Source organism: Schistocerca cancellata, chromosome 8, assembly GCF_023864275.1.
Source record: "Schistocerca cancellata isolate TAMUIC-IGC-003103 chromosome 8, iqSchCanc2.1, whole genome shotgun sequence".
NCBI lineage: Eukaryota > Metazoa > Arthropoda > Insecta > Orthoptera > Acrididae > Schistocerca > Schistocerca cancellata.
In genome coordinates, this window is record NC_064633.1 from 161,431,595 (window position 1) to 161,450,370 (window position 18,776).

At 43.8% G+C, this 18,776-nt stretch overlaps 1 protein-coding gene across 3 annotated transcripts in view; it reads left to right on the top strand.

Moving 5' to 3' along the window:
* Positions 1-18,776, top strand: part of LOC126094468 (probable cytochrome P450 6a20) — a 136,499-nt gene that overhangs the window by 44,696 nt on the left and 73,027 nt on the right. For all 3 annotated transcript variants that reach the window (XM_049908857.1, XM_049908858.1, XM_049908856.1), the window contains exons 3-5: positions 4,549-4,737; positions 9,475-9,605; positions 18,279-18,486. In XM_049908857.1, the coding sequence (XP_049764814.1) occupies positions 4,549-4,737; positions 9,475-9,605; positions 18,279-18,486 (528 nt within the window). The remainder of the gene's footprint in view (positions 1-4,548; positions 4,738-9,474; positions 9,606-18,278; positions 18,487-18,776) is intronic.

The following is an 18,776-nucleotide window of genomic DNA, read 5'->3' on the forward strand; positions in this document are numbered from 1 at the left end:
AGAGGATCGGGGAGACGAGCGGGTGAGGAGGATCGAGTTTACGGGAGGTGTACAGGATCCGTATCCTTTCAAGGAAAAGGAGAAGGTGGGGGAAGGGGATGAGATCGTAGAGAATCCGCGTGGGGGAGGGGAGACGGATGCGATATCTGATTCTTTCTCTCATTACAGCTCCTTTTATACACGATTGTCACGCGCAGTCACTAACGTTTTGCTGTCCAGCGCCATCTGTCGGACATTTTGTGAACTCCGTTTTTTTCGGTTCTAATGAAACCCCATGTCATTCCAAGCATGTGTGCCAATTTTTACCTCTCTATCTACATTATTCCGTGGTTTATTAAGTTGTCGAAATTATACTGACTTTTTAATGTGCTCAACAACCACCGCACTAACAGTACTGACAAACTGGGAGGGTCCTAGAAGGACCCTTTCGCAATTCATTCATGCATGTGTCAATGTCGCAGCCCTCTATGATCACGCCACCTTTAAATTTCAACGAATTGCTTTGAACAGCCCCTTGTGGTTGGTTCCCACTCTGTGTACCAGCGTAAAAATTACGGCCGCATTGCACTCCAAATGCGTTTGATTACATTCAGTGGGGTTGATAGCTCACGATGTCCCTAGAGAAGGGCTGGAGAGACCGTGGAGTGTCAGCAACGTCAAGGATTATCAAGAATGTTGTCCTGGTACTCATCGCACTAAGAACTGTCGCTTTCAACTGAAAAATGTGTGCAGATCAACCTGTCATTGATGTCCTTTGTGCTGCTCCTGATACATTTTCGTGTCGGTTCTGAGTAGTGGTACGTCTGAAATATTTTCCTCTGTCACACATAAGAAAACACTTGATACTAATGGGGGACGTCGTGGTGCTAACCTCCTTCGCGGACGCGTCATAAGAAGGGGTAAAATGTGGGTAAGAGGGGTAGCGACGACCTTACCATCGCTTGACGCGTTCGCGGTGGCGTTTGGCAGAATTGTGGTAAAATTTATCGCCAGTGTGACGTACTTAACCCGTCTCACACCTTTTTTTTTTTTTGGTCATCAGAATACTGACTGGTTTGATGCGGCCCGCCACGAATTCCTTTCCTGTGCTAACCTCTTCATCTCAGAGTAGCACCTGCAACCTACGTCCTCAATTATTTGCTTGACGTATTCCAATCTCTGTCTTCCTCTACAGTTTTTGCCCTCTACAGCTCCCTCTAGTACCATGGAAGTCATTCCCTCATCTCTTAACAGATGTCCTATCATCCTGTCCCATCTCCTTATCAGTGTTTTCCACATATTCCTTTCCTCTCCGATTCTGCGTAGAACCTCCTCATTTCTTACCTTATCAGTCCACCTAATTTTCAACATTCGTCTATAGCACCACATCTCAAATGCTTCGATTCTCTTCTGTTCCTGTTTTCCCACAGTCCATGTTTCACTACCATACAATGCTGTACTCCAGACGTACATCCTCAGAAATGTCTTCCTCAAATTAAGGCCGGTATTTGATATTAGTAGACTTCTCTTGGCCAGAAATGCCTTTTTTGCCATAGCGAGTCTGCTTTTGATGTCCTCCTTGCTCCGTCCGTCATTGGTTATTTTACTGCCTAGGTAGCAGAATTCCTTAACTTCATTGTCTTCGTGACCATCAATCCTGATGTTAAGTTTCTCGCTGTTCTCATTTCTACTACTTCTCATTACCTTCGTCTCTCTCCGATTTACTCTCAAACCATACTGTGTACTCATTAGACTGTTCATTCCGTTCAGCATATCATTTAATTCTTCTTCACTTTCACTCGGGATAGCAATGTCATCAGCGAATCGTATCATTGATATCCTTTCACCTTGTATTTTAATTCCACTCCTGAACCTTTCTTTTATTTCCATCGTTGCTTCCTCGATGTACAGATTGAAGAGTACGGGCGAAAGGCTACAGCCTTGTCTTACACCCTTCTTAATACGAGCACTTCGTTCCTGATCGTCCACTCTTATTATCCCCTCTTGGTTGTTTTACATATTGTATATGACCCGTCTCTCCCTATAGCTTACCCCTACTTTTTTCAGAATCTCGAACAGCTTGCACCATTTTATATTGTCGAACGCTTTTTCCAGGTCGACAAATCCTATGAAAGTGTCTTGATCTTTCTGTAGCCTTGCTTCCATTATTAGCCGTAACGTCAGAATTGCCTCTCTCGTCCCTTTACTTTTCCTAAAGCGAAACTGATCGTCACCTAGCGCATTCTTAATTTTCTTTTCCATTCTTCTCACACCTGACGTGAGCTTTTTGACACTGGTCTCTTTTCCGCGTGTGTCGATATCTCGCAGTTTGAAGCACCGCCGAGCCTGCGCTTGATGTCGCAGGGCTCCACTCTTTTGTAACATCACAAAGGAAGGTTGTAGGCACCTTTGAGCCAAATATCAAACTTATGTATCGCAATGGGAAATAATTACAGCGTTTCGAAACATGTTGTGCTCTATCAAATTGATGATAACAAGTATTTTACATTTCGATAGATTATTCGAAATAACAAGCGCTTAATCATTACATGCCAGTTCGAGTGGCCCATGTGACAGTCACATCAATCCTTGTGGTTGTAGTACAGTGTAGAACTGTTTTCCACAAAACAATTTGGGATATGTCACATAATCTTTGTCCTGGTTCCTTCTTCCTCTTAGCACATCCTACAAGCGTTCTTGTTTCACCTTCAGTTTGCAGATGGTCCCCAGTAGTCACCATAGCTTTGTAAACACCACTTGAGCACCCAGCAGCTCTCTTTCTTTTGACAGTTGCACCTTTACTTCCAATGCCATCATTTACTCTGTAAGTCGGATAATAGAGTCAATGAGTGCCATCTTTTATGGCGAGAAATCTAGCGAGCAGTGACAGAACAACCTATATGTGAAAGCTGTAATTACAAGGTGCATTCAAGTTCTAAGGCCTCCGATTTTTTTTCTAATTAACTACTCACCCGAAATCGATGAAACTGGCGTTACTTCTCGACGTAATCGCCCTGCAGACGTACGCATTTTTCACAACGCTGGCGCCATGATTCCATGGCAGCGGCGAAGGCTTCTTTAGGAGTCTATTTTGACCACTGGAAAATCGCTGAGGCAATAGCAGCACGGCTGGTGAATGTGCGGCCACGGAGAGTGTCTTTCATTGTTGGAAAAAGCCAAAAGTCACTAGGAGCCAGGTCAGGTGAGTAGGGAGCATGAGGAATCACTTCAAAGTTGTTATCACGAAGAAACTGTTGTGTAACGTTAGCTCGATGTGCGGGTGCGTTGTCTTGGTGAAACAGCACACGCGCAGCTCTTCCCGGACGTTTTTGTTGCAGTGCAGGAAGGAATTTGTTCTTCAAAACATTTTCCTAGGATGCACCTGTTACCGTAGTGCCCTTTGGAACGTAATGGGTAAGGATTACGCCCTCGCTGTCCCAGAACATGGACACCATCATTTTTTCAGCACTGGCGGTTACCCGAAATATTTTTGGTGGCGGTGAATCTGTGTGCTTCCATTGAGCTGTCTGGCCCTTTGTTTCTGGATTGAAAAATGGCATCCACGTCTCATCCATTGTCACAACCGACTAAAAGAAAGTCCCATTCATATGTCGTTGCGCGTCAACATTACTTGGCAACATGCCACACGGGCAGCCATGTGGTCGTCCGTCAGCATTCGTGGCACCCACCTGGATGACACTTTTCGCATTTTCAGCTCGTCATGCAGGATTGTATGTACAGAACCCACAGAAATGCCAACTCTGGAGGCGATCTGTTCAACAGTCATTCGGCGATCCCCCAAAACAATCCTCTCCACTTTCTCGATCATGTCGTCAGACCGGCTTGTGCGAGCCCGAGATTGTTTCGATTTGTTGTCACACGATGTTCTGCCTTCAGTAAACTGTCGCACCCACGAACGCACTTTCGACACATCCATAACTCCATCACCACATGTCTCCTTCAACTGTCGATGAATTTCAATTGGTTTCACACCACGCAAATTTAGAAAACGAATGATTGCACACTGTTCAAGTAAGGAAAACGTCGCAATTTTAAGTATTTAAAACAGTTCTCATTCTCGCCGCTGGCGGTAAAATTCCATCTGCCGTACGGTGCTGTCATCTCTGAGACGTATTGACAATGAACGCGGCCTCATTTTAAAACAATGCGCATGTTTCTATCTCTTTCCAGTCGGGAGAAAAAAAATCGGAGTCCTTAGAACTTGAATGCACCTCGTATAAGCACTCTGCAAACCATTACCAGGCTGCCATTTTCCAGTGGAAGACTGATGCATAGAACTAACATGCGAAAAATTCACACCGGTTCTTTCAAAACCCAACATGGGACACACACGAGTCAATGGTAGTGGAAGGATTAAGGTAAATCCCTTGAAAGAGCACGGCGATACCCTAGCTCTCTTCCTCCCTTTCTTCTTATTATCTAGAGGCAGCACCTCTTTTTGGGTGCTCCTGTGCCCATCTGCATTTAATGTCTTGATACAGAGCTAAGCGACCGTATAGCAAGTAGGACACTAGTTAAACGAAGTGAGAAGCCTTTTGTTTGCTACAGCCAGATGGAAGGCCAGCCGTTCTGCGGCTTCTACCGCTTCCGGGAACCGCTGCTCCTTGTGAGGGACGCCGATCTGGCGAGGACGATGCTCGTCAGGGACTTCACGTCGTTCCATGACAACAGCTTCCACGTCGACGAGAACCTCGACCCGTTGTTCGCGAGGAATCCTTTCTTTCTTAAAGGCGAAAAGTAAGTATCGCCTACAAAATGATGCGTTTGGCTGAATGTCTTGTAAATCAGAATGCTTCATGTTAAAGGAAAACACTGCTAACTACGTATTTCATTGCACTTTTAATTCTTTTCTTTAATCTGATATTACACTGAGGTGACTTAAGTCGTGGGATACCTCCTAATATCGTGCCGAACCTCCTGGTCAGCGTAGTACAGATACTCGATGTGGCGAGGACTCAACGAGTCGTTAGAAGTCCCCAGCAGAAATACTGAGCCATGCTGCCTATACAGGGTGAGTCACCTAACGTTACCGCTGGATATATTTCGTAAACCACATAAAATACTGACGAATCGATTCCACAGACCGAACGTGAGGAGAGGGGCTAGTGTAAGTGGTTAATACAAACCATAAAAAAATGCACGGAAGTATGTTTTTTAACACAAACCTACGTTTTTTTAAATGGAACCCCGTTAGTTTTGTTAGCACATCTGAACATATAGACAAATACGTAATCAGTGCTGTTTGTTGCATTGCAAAATGTTAATTACATCCGGAGACATTGTAACCTAAAGTTGACGCTTGAGTACCACTCCTCCGCTGTTCGATCGCGTGTATCGGAGAGCACCGAATTACGTAGTGATTAAAGGGAACGGTGGTGGACCTTAGGTACAGAAGAGACTGGAACAGCACATTACGTCCACATGCTAACACCTTTTTATTGGTCGTAAACCTTTTCATATGACCCGAGTACAAATGACGGCTCCACCAATGCACTGCCCTTTTATACCTTGTGTATGCGAGACTACAACCATCTGCATGTTGATATCGCTATCCCAGGACTTTTGTCACCTCGGTCTATATTCGGGCCTTCAGGCTCTCTCTTAAATCAGTCCTCGATTTTACACATACACTATTCGTTTACATCATTGTTAATTATGAAATGACAATTTCATTATGATAAATACAGGCTGATTACAAAATAGTGGTTCATAGTGTTTGGACGAATGTATTTTACAAAGTGTTACATAAAAATAATGAATGCCGCGTTGTTTGAAAAACTAAATTTTTAGATGTCTTGCACATCATTGCTAATGATGTGCAAGACAACGTGCTCCCCTTGTATTACACGACCAACATCTCTGCGGAAGTAAAGTTCGACCCATACACGTTCGAAATGTCCCTATCAAATATTCACCAGCACAGTAATGATGGGATTATGGAATTCAGTCAATGTTGTCGGCAATGGTGGTACGTAAACACTGTCTCACATACAGCCAAAGAAGAAAAATGACAAATTGTAAGATCAGGACGCCTTGGAGGCCTCCTGATGACTGCCAATTCACCCTCAGCACCACTTTGGAAGTTCCTTGTACAAATGGCGACGCGCTCGTCTACAGCAATGAGAGTTCCGTCTTATTGTAATAATGCGTTTGGGATATCCGCTGTCAGTTTAGGAAGCCATACATTTGTAGATATACCTGTCACAGTTTTCCCCAGGAAGAAAGTAGGCCACCACACTGTGCTACGTGAAACAGCATAGAAGACATTTATCTTTCGAAAATCTCATTCAGTTTTCATTGTAATACTGTGATCTGCCTCATCCCATAAGCGGACGTTGCGACGACTCACTTGATCGTTTATGTGGAATTTCGCCTCACCACTGAACGCGTATTGGGGTGGGGGGACGTCATCTTCTATTGCTCCCTGTAGAAGTTCAAAATGCGGTGCAGTCGCTTTGCCATATGCGGCCAGAGTTGGTTGCGGAATGCCCAGTTCGCGATATGCAGATACAGTAGGTTTTTTGACTGCGAATAAACACCTCTTGTACACTTTCCACTGTTTCAACTGCAACAGCCTCGCGGGGTAGCCGAGCGGTCAGGGGCACCTTGTCACGGACCGCGCGGCTCCCCACGTCGGAGGTTCGAGTCCTCCCTCAAGCATGGGTGTGTGTCTTGTCCTCAGCGTAAGCGTTTAAGTTAGATTAAGTAGTGTGTAACCTTAGGGATCGATGTCAGCAGTTTGGTCCCATAAGACCTCACGACAAATTCCCAAATTTAAACTGCAACACCTAGTGTCCGGAGTTTCTGCTGTTACAGAGGTAATCTTTATTCTTGAATTGTCGATACTGCTTCAAAATGTATCAATTCTGAACGTGAGCAAATGGTGGATGGTTCGGTAATCGCGGTAATGGCAGTATTTGGTGTTTCAAGAGACACTGATTCGAAGATTTATATCGCATACAGCGAAAGCGAAAGAGACACCATCTCTAAGTCACAACGCGGACTAAAGTGTGTGTGACAGACGCCCGCTGAATATAATGACGAAAAATAAGGTGAAGACAGCTACAGCAGTCACTACAGAACTCAATGTCCCCTCGTGAACCCTGTCAGCACCAAAACAACGCGAAGGGAGGGGGGGGGGGGGGGAGGTTCATAAGCAGGGAATTGCAGAGCGAGGTGGAATTCCAAAACTCTTCATAAGTGATGCAAATGCCCGCAACAGGAAAACATGCTGCCGAAGCCATAAAACCTGGGCTGTGAAGCAATGGATGAAAGTCATTACGTCAAATGAGTCTTATTTTACACGGTTCAGGATTTATGGCCGAATTTACATGCTAGGAGCGAATCAGAGGAAAGTCCACTGGACCTGACGCGATACCAATTCGATTCTACACAGAGTACGCGAAAGAACTTGCCCCCCTTCTAACAGCCGTGTACCGCAAGTCTCTAGAAGAACGGAAGGTTCGAAATGATTGGAAAAGAGCACAGGTAGTTCCAGTTTTCAGGAAGGGTCATCGAACAGATGCGCAAAAGTATAGGCCTATATCTCTGACATCGATCTGTTGTAGAATTTTAGAACATGTTTTTGCTCACGTATCATGTCATTTCTGGAAACCCAGAATCTACTCTGTAGCAATCAACATGGATTACGGAAACAGCGATCGTGTGAGACCCATCTCGCTTTATTTGTTCATGAGACCCAGAAAATATTAGATACAGGCTCCCAGGTAGATGCCATTTTCTTTGACTTCCGAAAGGCGTTCGATACAGATCCGCACTGTCGCCTGATAAACAAAATAAGAGCCTACGGAATATCAGAACAGCTGTGTGGCTGGATTGAAGAGTTTTTAGCAAACAGAACACAGCATGTTGTTCTCAACGGAGAGACGTCTACAGACGTTAAAGTAACCTTTGGGGTGCCACAGGGGAGTGTTATGGGACCATTGGTTTTCACAATATATATAAATGACCTGGTAGATAGTGTAAGAAGTTCCATGCGGCTTTTCGCGGATGATGCTGTAGTATACAGAGTAGTTGCAGCATTAGAAAATTGCAGCGAAATGCAGGAAGATATGCAGCGGATAGGCACTTGGTGCAGGGAGTGGCAACTGACATTTAACATAGACAAATGTAATGTATTGCGAATACATAGAAAGAAGGATCCTTTATTGTATGACTATATGATACCGGAACAAACACTGGTAGCAGTTACTTCTGTTAAATATCTGGGAGTATGCGTACGGAACGATTTGAAGTGGAATGATCATATAAAATTAATTGTTGGTAAGGTGGGTGCCAGGTTGAGATTCATTGGGAGAGTCCTTAGAAAATGTAGTCCATCAACAAAGGAGGTGACTTACAAAACACTCGTTCGACTTATACTTGAGTATTTCTCATCAGTGTGGGATCCGTACCAGGCCGGGCTGACAGAGGAGATAGAGAAGATCCAAAGAAGAGCGGCTCGTTTCGTCACAGGGTTATTTGGTAAGCGTGATAGCGTTACGGAGATGTTTAGCGAACTCAAGTGGAGGACTCTGCAAGAGAGGCGCTCTGCATTGCCGTGTAGCTTGCTGTCCAGGTTTCGAGAGGGTGCGTTTCTGGATGAGGTATCGAATATATTGATTCCCCCTACTCATAGCTCCCGAGGACATCACGAGTGTAAAACTAGAGAGATTTGAGCGCGCACGGAGGCTTTCCGGCAGTCGTTCTTCCCTCGAACCATACGCGAGTGGAACAGGAAAGAGAGGTAATGACAGTGGCACGTAAAGTGCTCTCCGCCACACACCGTTGAGTGGCCTGCGGAGTATAAATGTAGATGTAGGTGTAGAACATGGAGGGGGTTAGGTAATGATTGGGCAGCCATATTGTGGTATTCCATGAGACCCACGGTTACTCTACAAGGCCGTATTACCGCAAAGGACTATGTGACCATTGCGGATGATTTTCACATGGTACAGTGTTTATTCTCCATGGGTGAGGCTGTGTTGCAAGACTACGGGACGCCTGTTCATACAGCTGGCATTGTCCAGGACTCGATTTGTGAGCACGAGAACCAATAATGGCGTCTCCCGTGGCCACCGCAGTCACCAGATCTCAGTATGGTTGAGCCATTGTGGCCTACCATGGAGAGAAGGCTCCGTGATCGTTACTCACCCCCTTCGCCTTGACGTGAACTTGCCACTATTTTGCAGGAAGAATGTTATAAGATTCATTCGAAATCCAGACAGAACCTGTATTTATGTACTTCGAGGCGACTGGGATCTGTTTTAAATGCCAACGATTTCCCAGCGACATATTAGGAACGATAACGTGTTGTGTTTTTGGTGTTTCTATATTTTTGTCCCACCCACCTGTACGTCTAAGTCTACAGCTGATGTCTTCTGACTTCTGATGCTATACAGAGTTTGCCTTCACAGTATTACGTCACGGATGCTGACGTGGCAGCATTGTATTGAGAGGCGCGGCTGTTTACAGGTGGAGGAAGCTACGCTCGCAGCTGAGTCCGTCCTTCACGGCGAGCCGCCTGAAGCCGATGTTCCTGCTGATGAAGGAGGTGTCCGACGACCTGGTGCGGGTGCTCAAGGACCACTCCAAGGCTAGCGGAGGTAGCTTCAGTAGCTGATACAGTGTTCAGTCTTTCATTTTCTGTGTATTTTCGAATACGCATCACGATTCACATCTCACATATGGCTGGAGCTTTCAGGAAATAGCCTAGCTGTGCCATACTTTGTTGTCATCAGCATGAAAGGTGTGTTTGTGTTTGAAAAGAGGTGTAAACTACCCTCATAGTTAGTAAAAAAGAAACTCTAAGACTATAAGATATTCAAAATTAAATATCTAATGTCGAAGAGAAAAAAGTAGCAACGAGATTTGACTCGAAAATTGTATATGAAAAAGGCACATAACTCAGGCTTTCATAAATTCGCCGCAGCAGAGGGAACTTTACCCCTGAATATCTTAATATGGTTCAAGAATGAATTCCTTCGCGAGTGGTATTGAATACTTCCAAGATACACACGCACACACACACACACACATACACACACATACACACACACACACACACGTCACCTAATTCCCATAAATTCCGGGGAGGGGGACGACGAGCTCTGTCTGCACGTTCAATTACGTCCCAGATGTGTGCGATCGAGATGTGTGCTGTCGAGTTCAGATCTGAGGAGTTGGGAGGCCAGAACATCAATTGGAACTCGCCACTGTGTTCCTCGAACCATTCCATCAAACTCCTGGCCATCTGCAATGGTTTATCTCGCGCTTATATTACTCTGTTATATTACAATGTTGATCGTTAAAATATGTTACCTAGACAAATTTATTCGCGATATGTCATTACTGTACATTAATTACTTTTTGGTATTGCGATTTTTTTTCGTCAATGTAGCATTCAAAGAAGGAACCTGCAGATAATAGCAGTGCAGAATATACTAGGTTGCTAACACAAAAACTATACACATCTAAATCTGCATGATTAATCTGCTGTCCACAATAAAGTGCCTGGCAGAGGGTCCAATGAGCCACCTTCAAGCTGTCTCTCTACCGTTCCACTCTCCAATGGCGCGCGGGAAAAACGAGCACTTAAATTTTTCTGTAGGAGCCCTGATTTCTCTTATTTTATCGTGATGATCATTTCTCCCTATGTAGGTGGGTGCCAACAGAATGTTTTCGCAATCGGAGGAGAAAACAGGCGACTGAAATTTCATGAGAAGATCCAGTCGCAATGAAAAATGCCTTTGTTTTAATGATTGCCACTTCAATTCACGTATCATGTCTGTGGCACTATCTCCCCTATTTAGCGATAATACAAAACATGCTGCCCTTCTTTCAACGTTTTCGATATCATCCATCAGTCCCACCTGATGCGGATCCCTCATCGCACAGCAGTACTCCAGAATAGGCCGGACAAGCGTGGTGTAAGCAATCTCTTTAGAAGACCTGTTGCACCTTTTAAGTGTTCTGCTAATGAACCGTAATCTTTGGTTTGCTCTACGCACAATGTGATCGTTCCAATTTCTGTTATTTGTAATTGTAATCCCTAAGTATTTATTTGCATTTAGGGCCTTCACGTTTAAACGACTTATAGCGTAATCATAATTTAGCCGCTTTCTTTTAGTATTCATGTGAATAACTTCACACTTTTCTTTAATCAGGGTCAATTGCCACTTTTCGCACCATGTAGATATCGTATCTAAATCATTTTGCAATTCGTTTTGGACATCTAATGACTTTACAACACGGTAAATGACAGCATCATCTGTAAACAATCTAAGACGGCTGATCACATTGTCTCGTATGTAGTTTATATAGATCAGGAACAATAGAGGGCCTATAACACTTCCTTGGGGAACGCCGGATATTACTTATATTTTACTAGACGACTTTCCGTCTATTGCTACGAACTGTGACCTTTCCGATAGGAAATCACGAATCCAGTCGCACATCCACTGGCACGCAGTTTGGTTAGAAGACGTTGTGAGAAACGGTGTCGAAAGCCATCTGGAAATCTAAAAATATGGAATCAATTTGACATCCCCTGTCGATTGTACTCATTACTTCGTGAGTATAAAGAGCTAGTTGTGTTTCACAAGAACGATATTTTCTAAATCCGTGGTGACTCTGTGTCAATAAATCGTTTTCTTTGAGGTAATTAATAATGTTCGAACACAGTGTATGTTCCAAAACACTACTGCAAATCGACGTCAGTGATAATTGGCCTGTAATTCAGCGGATTACTCATATTTCCCTTTTTAGGTATTGGCGTGACTTGAGCAATTTTCCAGTCTTTAGGTGCGGATCTTTCTGTGAGCGAGCGGTTGTATATAATTGCTAGATAAGCAGCTATTGTGTGAGCATAATCTGAAGCGAACCTGACTGATATACATTCTGGACCAGAGGCCTTGCCTTTATTAAGGGATTTAAGTTGCTTTGTTACATCGAGGATATCTACTTCTACACACATCAAAAAAGTTTTGTATCACATCGGTTCCCAGAGTTCCGGAACCTGTACAGATAATTGGAATAGATATCAACATAAACATCATTTTCACCCTTTTTATTTCTCATGAGAACCACACATTGCATGTTGTACCACCATACAGCGAGATCTTCAGAGGTTGTGGTCCAGATTGCTGTACACTCTGGTACCTCTAATACTCAGTAGTACGTCCTCTTGAATTGATGCATGCCTGTATTCCTCGTGGCTTACTATCCACAAGTTCATCACGGTACTGTTGGTCCAGATTGTCCCACCCCTCAACTGCGATTCAGCGTAGATCACTCAGAGTGGTTGGTGAGTCACGTCGTCCGTAAACAGCCGTTATCAATCTATCCCCGGCATGTTCGATAGGGTTCATATCTGGAGAACATGCTGGCCACTCTAGTGGACCGATGTCGTTATCCTGAAGGAAGTCATTCACAATATGTGCGCGATGGGGGCGCGAATTGTCATCCATGAAGACCAATGCCTCACCAATATATTGCCGATATGGTGACACTATCGGTCGGAGGATGGCATTCACGTATCGTACAGGCGGTACGGCGCCTTCCATGACCACCAGCGGCGTACGTCAGCCAACATAACGCCACCCCAAAACAGCAGAGAAACTCCACCTTGCTGCACTCGCTGGACAGTGTGTCTAAGGCGTTCAGCCTGAGTGGATTGCCTCCAAACACGTCTCCGACGATTGTCCTGTTGAAGGCATATGCGACACTCATCGGTGAAGAGAACGTGATGCTAATCCTGAGCGGTCCATTCTGTATACTGTTGGGCCCATCTGTGCCGCGCTGCATGGTGTCGTGGTTGCAAAGATGGATCTCGTCATGGACGTCGGGAGTCAAGTTGGGCATAATGCAGTCTATTGCGCACGGTTTCAGTCGTAACACGACATCCTGTGGCTGCACGAAAAGCATTATTCAACATAGTGGCTTTGCTGTCAGGGTTCCTTCGAGCCATAATCCGTAGATAGCGGTCATCCACTGCAGCAGTAGCCCTTGGGCGGCTTCAGCGAGGCATGTCATCGGCAGTTCCTGTCTCTCTGTGTCTCCTCCATGTCCGAACAACATCGCTTTGTTCACTCCGAGACGCATGGACACTTCGCTTGTTGAGAGCCATTCCTGGCACAAAGTAACAATGCGGACGCGATCGAACCGCGGTATTGACCGTCTAGGCATGGTTGAACTACAGACGACACGAGCCGTTATCTCCTTCCTGATGGAATGACTGGAACTGATCGGCTGTCGGACCCCCTCCATCTAATAGGCGCTGCTCATGCATGGTTGTTTACATCTTTGGGCGGGTTTTAATGACATCTCTGAACAGTCAAAGGGACTGCGTCTGTGATACAATATCCACAGTCAACGTCTATCTTCCAGAGTTCTCCGAACCGGGGTGATGCAAAACTTTTTTTGACGTGTGTATGTTTCTCATACTGGCAGTTGTTCTTCACTGAAATTCATGAATATTTACTTCGTCGTTTTTGGTGAAGGAGTTTCGGAAAACCGTGTTTAATAACTCTGCTTTTGCGGCATTGTCATCAATGACTTCACCGTTGTTGCCGCGCAGTAAAGGTATTGATTTCGTATTGCCACTGCTGTGCTTTATGTATGACCAGAATCTCTTTGGATTTTCTGCCAGATCGCGAGACAGAGTTTCGTTGTGTAAATTATTATAAGCATCTCGCATTGAAGTCCGTGCTGTCTTTCCAGCTTCTGCAAAACTTTGCCTATATGGGGGATTTTACGTTCTTTTAAATTTGGCATGCTTTTTTCGTTGCTTGTGCAACAGCGATCTCTCCAGTTTTGTGTACTGTGAGGGATCCCTTATTAATTTATGTGGTATATATTTCTCAATTGCCGTCAATACTATCTCTGAAATCATTACACGCCTTTTCTACGCTTACATGATCAGAACTGAAGAAGTTGTGACTCTCTCTTAAACAGGTGTTAAGAGCATTTTTAACAGCTTTTTTAAATAGATGTACTTTGTGTTTATTTTTGATGGTTGAGGGTGTTACGGTATTCAGCCTAGCAGCAACTTCCTTGTGGCCGCTAATCCCTGTAACCGTCATGGTACTCCCTATTTGTCCACGATTGTTTGTTTGCTAAGAGGTCAAGTATGCTTTCGCAACCATTTACGCTTCGCGTGGGCTCATGTACTAATTGTTCAAAATAATTTTCTGAGCTAGCATTCAGTACTATTTCGGATGACATTTTATGCCTGCGGCTGGCTTTAAACGTATATTTTTTCCAGCATCTCGAGGGTAGACTGAAGTCACCATGAAACGTCCCCTTAGAAAAATTTATGAATTACTGTGCTGATAAACCTCTTAAGTTATTTGCTTTTCAAACAGCTGAGCAAAACTGAACGTACTCAGACATTTCGCTCTTTACCTATTCTGATCAACACTAAACTGACACACAATATTTTTAGCGCAACGCAATCTGACTTTCAATAACACCTACAAAAGAATGGCCCTGACTAACATTAACCTATACCTTTCACAAATCACTTACCTCACAAAAATCTTCATTACTCGAACTACTGCAATACAGCGAGCCCCAATACTGCCAGCTAAATAAAAGATTCTAACTACTGAAGGCACTAACTACTGACAGGCATAGTTAGCATATGAAAGTTTTTGATAGAGAACAAACAATGTATTTACCTTAATAGTGTTCAAAAGTCATAATATGTATATCAGTTCATGACATCCAGTCTTACAAATTTACTGTCTCTGATGGACACACGTCCAGATCATCCGCTCTCAAAACTCCGGGATCTCTCTCCCCACATCCACCACTGCTGGCGGCTCACCTCCAATTGCGCAACGCTACGCGCTGTTAACAGCCAACTGCGCAACAGTATAATAGCGACTATTCCAACAATGCCACCCAGCCACAGACTGCACACAGCACAGCCAGTGATTTTCATACAGAGCGCTACGTGGCGTTACCAATATAAAAAGCTAAACAGCCTGCTTACAACCACAGAGTATAATTGTATGATTGGGGTACCTATTGAAAGTGAGACTTAAGTTTTCTTCGAACTGTTCAGCAACTATATATTCTGAGTCGTGGAGTCAGTAAAATGATCCAGTTAATAGTTTAGTCCAATTGTCAACTATAACCTCTACCTATACTATTTCGCAGGAACTATCTACTTCAATTTCACTACAAGGTAAACTACTTCTGACAGCAATAAATACTGCACCACCAACTGTATTCAATCTATCATTTCTGAACACTGTTTGGTCGTTCGAAAAAATTTCGGTTGAACCTATTTCCGGCTTTAGCCACCTTTCCGTACCTATAACTACTCGAGCTTCAGTGCTTTCTATAAGGGCTTGGAGTTCTCGTTCTTTCCCAACACAGCTATGACAATTTACAAATATAATGCCAATTGTTTCTACAACTGCCTTACTCTGTTATACCTGCCCCCTTTTAGACGGACGTCCTTCTGTGGTTTTCTGAGAGCCTCAAACCTAGAAAACCGCCCAGTCCCTTCCACACAGCCCCTGCTACCCGAGTAGCCGCTTTCTGTGTGTAGTGGACTCCTAACCAATTAAGCGGAACCCGGAAACCCACCACCCGATGGCGCAAGTCAAGGAATCTGCAGCCTACACGGTCACAGAACCGCCTGGGTCTCTGATTCAGACCTTCCACTCGGCTCTGCACCAAAGGACCACAGTAGGTTCTATCGATGACGCTGCAGATGGTGAGCTCCGCCTTAATATCGCAAGTAAGACTGGCAATCTTTACCATTTCCGCTAACAGTCCGAAACCAGAGAGAGTCTCCTCCGATCCAAAGCTACACACGTCATTGGTACCAACATGAGCCACCACCTGCAGTTGATTGCACGCTGGTTGTATAATATATGTCTTGCATGATTTATTATTTTATTTTGCTGCGCGGGATTAGCCGAGCGGTCTGGGACGCTGCAGTCATGGACTGTGCGGCTGGTCCCGGCGGAGGTTCGAGTCCTCCCTCGGGCGTGGGTGTGTGTGTTTGTCCTTAGTATAATTTAGGTTAAGTAGTGTGTAAGCTTGGGGACCGATGACCTTAGCAGTTAAGTCCCATAAGATTTCACACACATTATTTTATTTTGAACCAGCTAATGTTTCAGCAATTAAAATCATCCGTAGTTCAGTTATATTCATGTTATAAGAAAACTGATTGCAGAATGTGGAGGGAATTTCCAATATAAGTAAAATGCTATTTTGTTTGTCAGTAACATATTTTAGTTATTGTTTACCGATTGTGCAGCCTTACATATCACCCCACATAAAGTAGTTTTGTTGCACTACAGTTCAGCCACATACCCAGAGACAGTATAATTTATTGTTATGTAAGTGGGTGACAGCGCTGCAACACCCAGTTTTTCGTAAAAGTGTTTTCTGTATCTGCTCTTTTGAAATGTCTTTAATGTCAACTATCATATGTGTCTTAGTGTTTGTTACCTTCTATTATCATGAACTTAACTGATGAGTCCCTGTGTGACGACTTAAACTGCCTAGATGGTATGTTCTTGAATTTCCATTTTCGTGCAACTGCATTTGACATAATTAATACAGAAATAAATAAACAGTTCTAAAATCAGCAAAAAGAGAGCGCGAAATTGATGCAATTTGGGTTTCATAAGCTCATCTGTGGACCTCATCAAATGTAAAAGTTGATTACAAACGAAACTTCTATGTTTTGCTACGGCACACGTGACGCTAAACACTTCAGACCGCTGCGAAAAAACAATATCGCGTTGTATCCATCTGTAGTTATCAATAAAAGGTGTACAGCTTACGTGTACTGCCACGGTTTGAGGAAATGCTCCTCTCTTATACATAATTTTTTGGTACGAACTGTAGTTCTCCTTATAACTGTCTGGGTTAGTCAGTTCAAAGAGCGGAAGAAAGAAAAGGCTTGTCATCTCCAATAGGAGTATGCCCAGAAGAGCAAAAAGCTTTTGTGTTGAAGACACCTTTACTTTTCTGTTAAAACTTGGTACAACGACTGCTTTAATATATCATTTTATAGATATTATATGTGGTGTCATCGCCAGACACCACACTTGCTAGGTGGTAGCCTTTAAATCGGCCGCGGTCCGTTAGTATACGTCGGACCCGCGTGTCGCCACTATCAGTGATTGCAGACCGAGCGCCGCCACACGGCAGGTCTAGAGTCTTCCTACACTCGCCCCAGTTGTAGAGCCGACTTTGCTAGCGATGGTTCACTGACAAATTACGCTCTCATTTGCCGAGACGATAGTTAGCATAGCCTTCAGCTACGTCATTTGCTACGACCTAGCAAGGCGCCATTACCAGTTACTATTGATGCTGTAAAACAGGTACCGTCAAGAGCGATGTTCACCAATTATGGATTAAAGTTAAGTATTCCAGCAGCTACGTATTATTTTTGCTAGTCTCATTTCCCTGTCCTGTTCCAGACCTCACGCCAGCCTGCGTCAGCTTAAACGCGTGCCTTTCGGGTTCCTGTAATAGTGGATTGGCTGTCTTGCCAATCCACAACATTATACTCGTACATTAAAGTCCCCCCATCGTGTTTTTCTGTCTAGTGAAGGTTGATCTCCGGAACCAGTACAGGGATTTTGATACGTTTTTCACTAATATGTAGAATGATTTACGAGGCAAGTTTGTGTACATAATTTATTACTGCTACATCAGACAAGTCGTCGGTCCGTGGATACTCCTACAAAGTGGGGCGGCTCACTAGTCTTAAATAAGGTAATTTTATAGATGATGACAACGGTGATTAAATGTATTATTGATGATGATATTGATAATATTGTTGATATTGAATTTGATGATAATGATGGCTATTATCAATCGTTACATTACTTTCTTGCTGAGCCTAAATGTAACTGTTCCTTTCATATATCCAAAACACTGTCTTTTCATTGCTGTTACTATTATCATTATTTTCATGACTGCATAAAGCCTAACAACATTTTTTATAATTTATGTTGAGCACTATCCAGTTTTGCAATCCATGCAGCGTAAATGTTACACTTGTTTGATTAAATGTTACATAATGCCTGACACCCCTAATTCGACTAGGTGAAATGAACACATAAAAATTAAAAATGCTACAGTACGTATCCGTATTTGTTCCAATTTATGCGCCCAAGTATTTGTTTACCTCATGCAACAGGAGAACTACCGCTTACTGTGCACAGATTACTCGGACTGTTTCCACTGGCATGGTGATGTCCCTCCTTCACTGTAAGTGCCACTGATTGTTTCAAATGTTTCAGATGGTGTCGAGGCTCTTGGGCTATGTATGCGATACACGACTGACGTAGTGACTTCTTGTGCTCTGGGGATCAAAGGAGGCGCCCTCGATGACCAGAAGTCGGAAATGCTGGAGATGTTCAGTCTGATTTTGGAGCCCAACACCAACAGCTCCATCAGGTTCATGATCACCAGTGCCTGTCCCCGCTTGGCATCTCTTCTCCACCTGAGGTACCACCACTAATTCAAAGACGACGCCTTATACAATGGCGAAAAAAAGGCAACCCCAAAAAATAATTAATAAAGACAACGAAGTTTGGGGAGCACATTTGTCTAGGTAACATACTCGTATTTAAGTGATTAAGATAGCGAGATCACAGCTTAATGTAAGCGCAAGAATTGCCATTGCAGTCTGAACCGTACATTAATCATCGGTGTAACCGCCAGAATACTGAGTGTAAGCACGCAAACTTGCATCCATTGTGTTGTACAGGTGCAGGATATCAGTTTATAGGATGGAG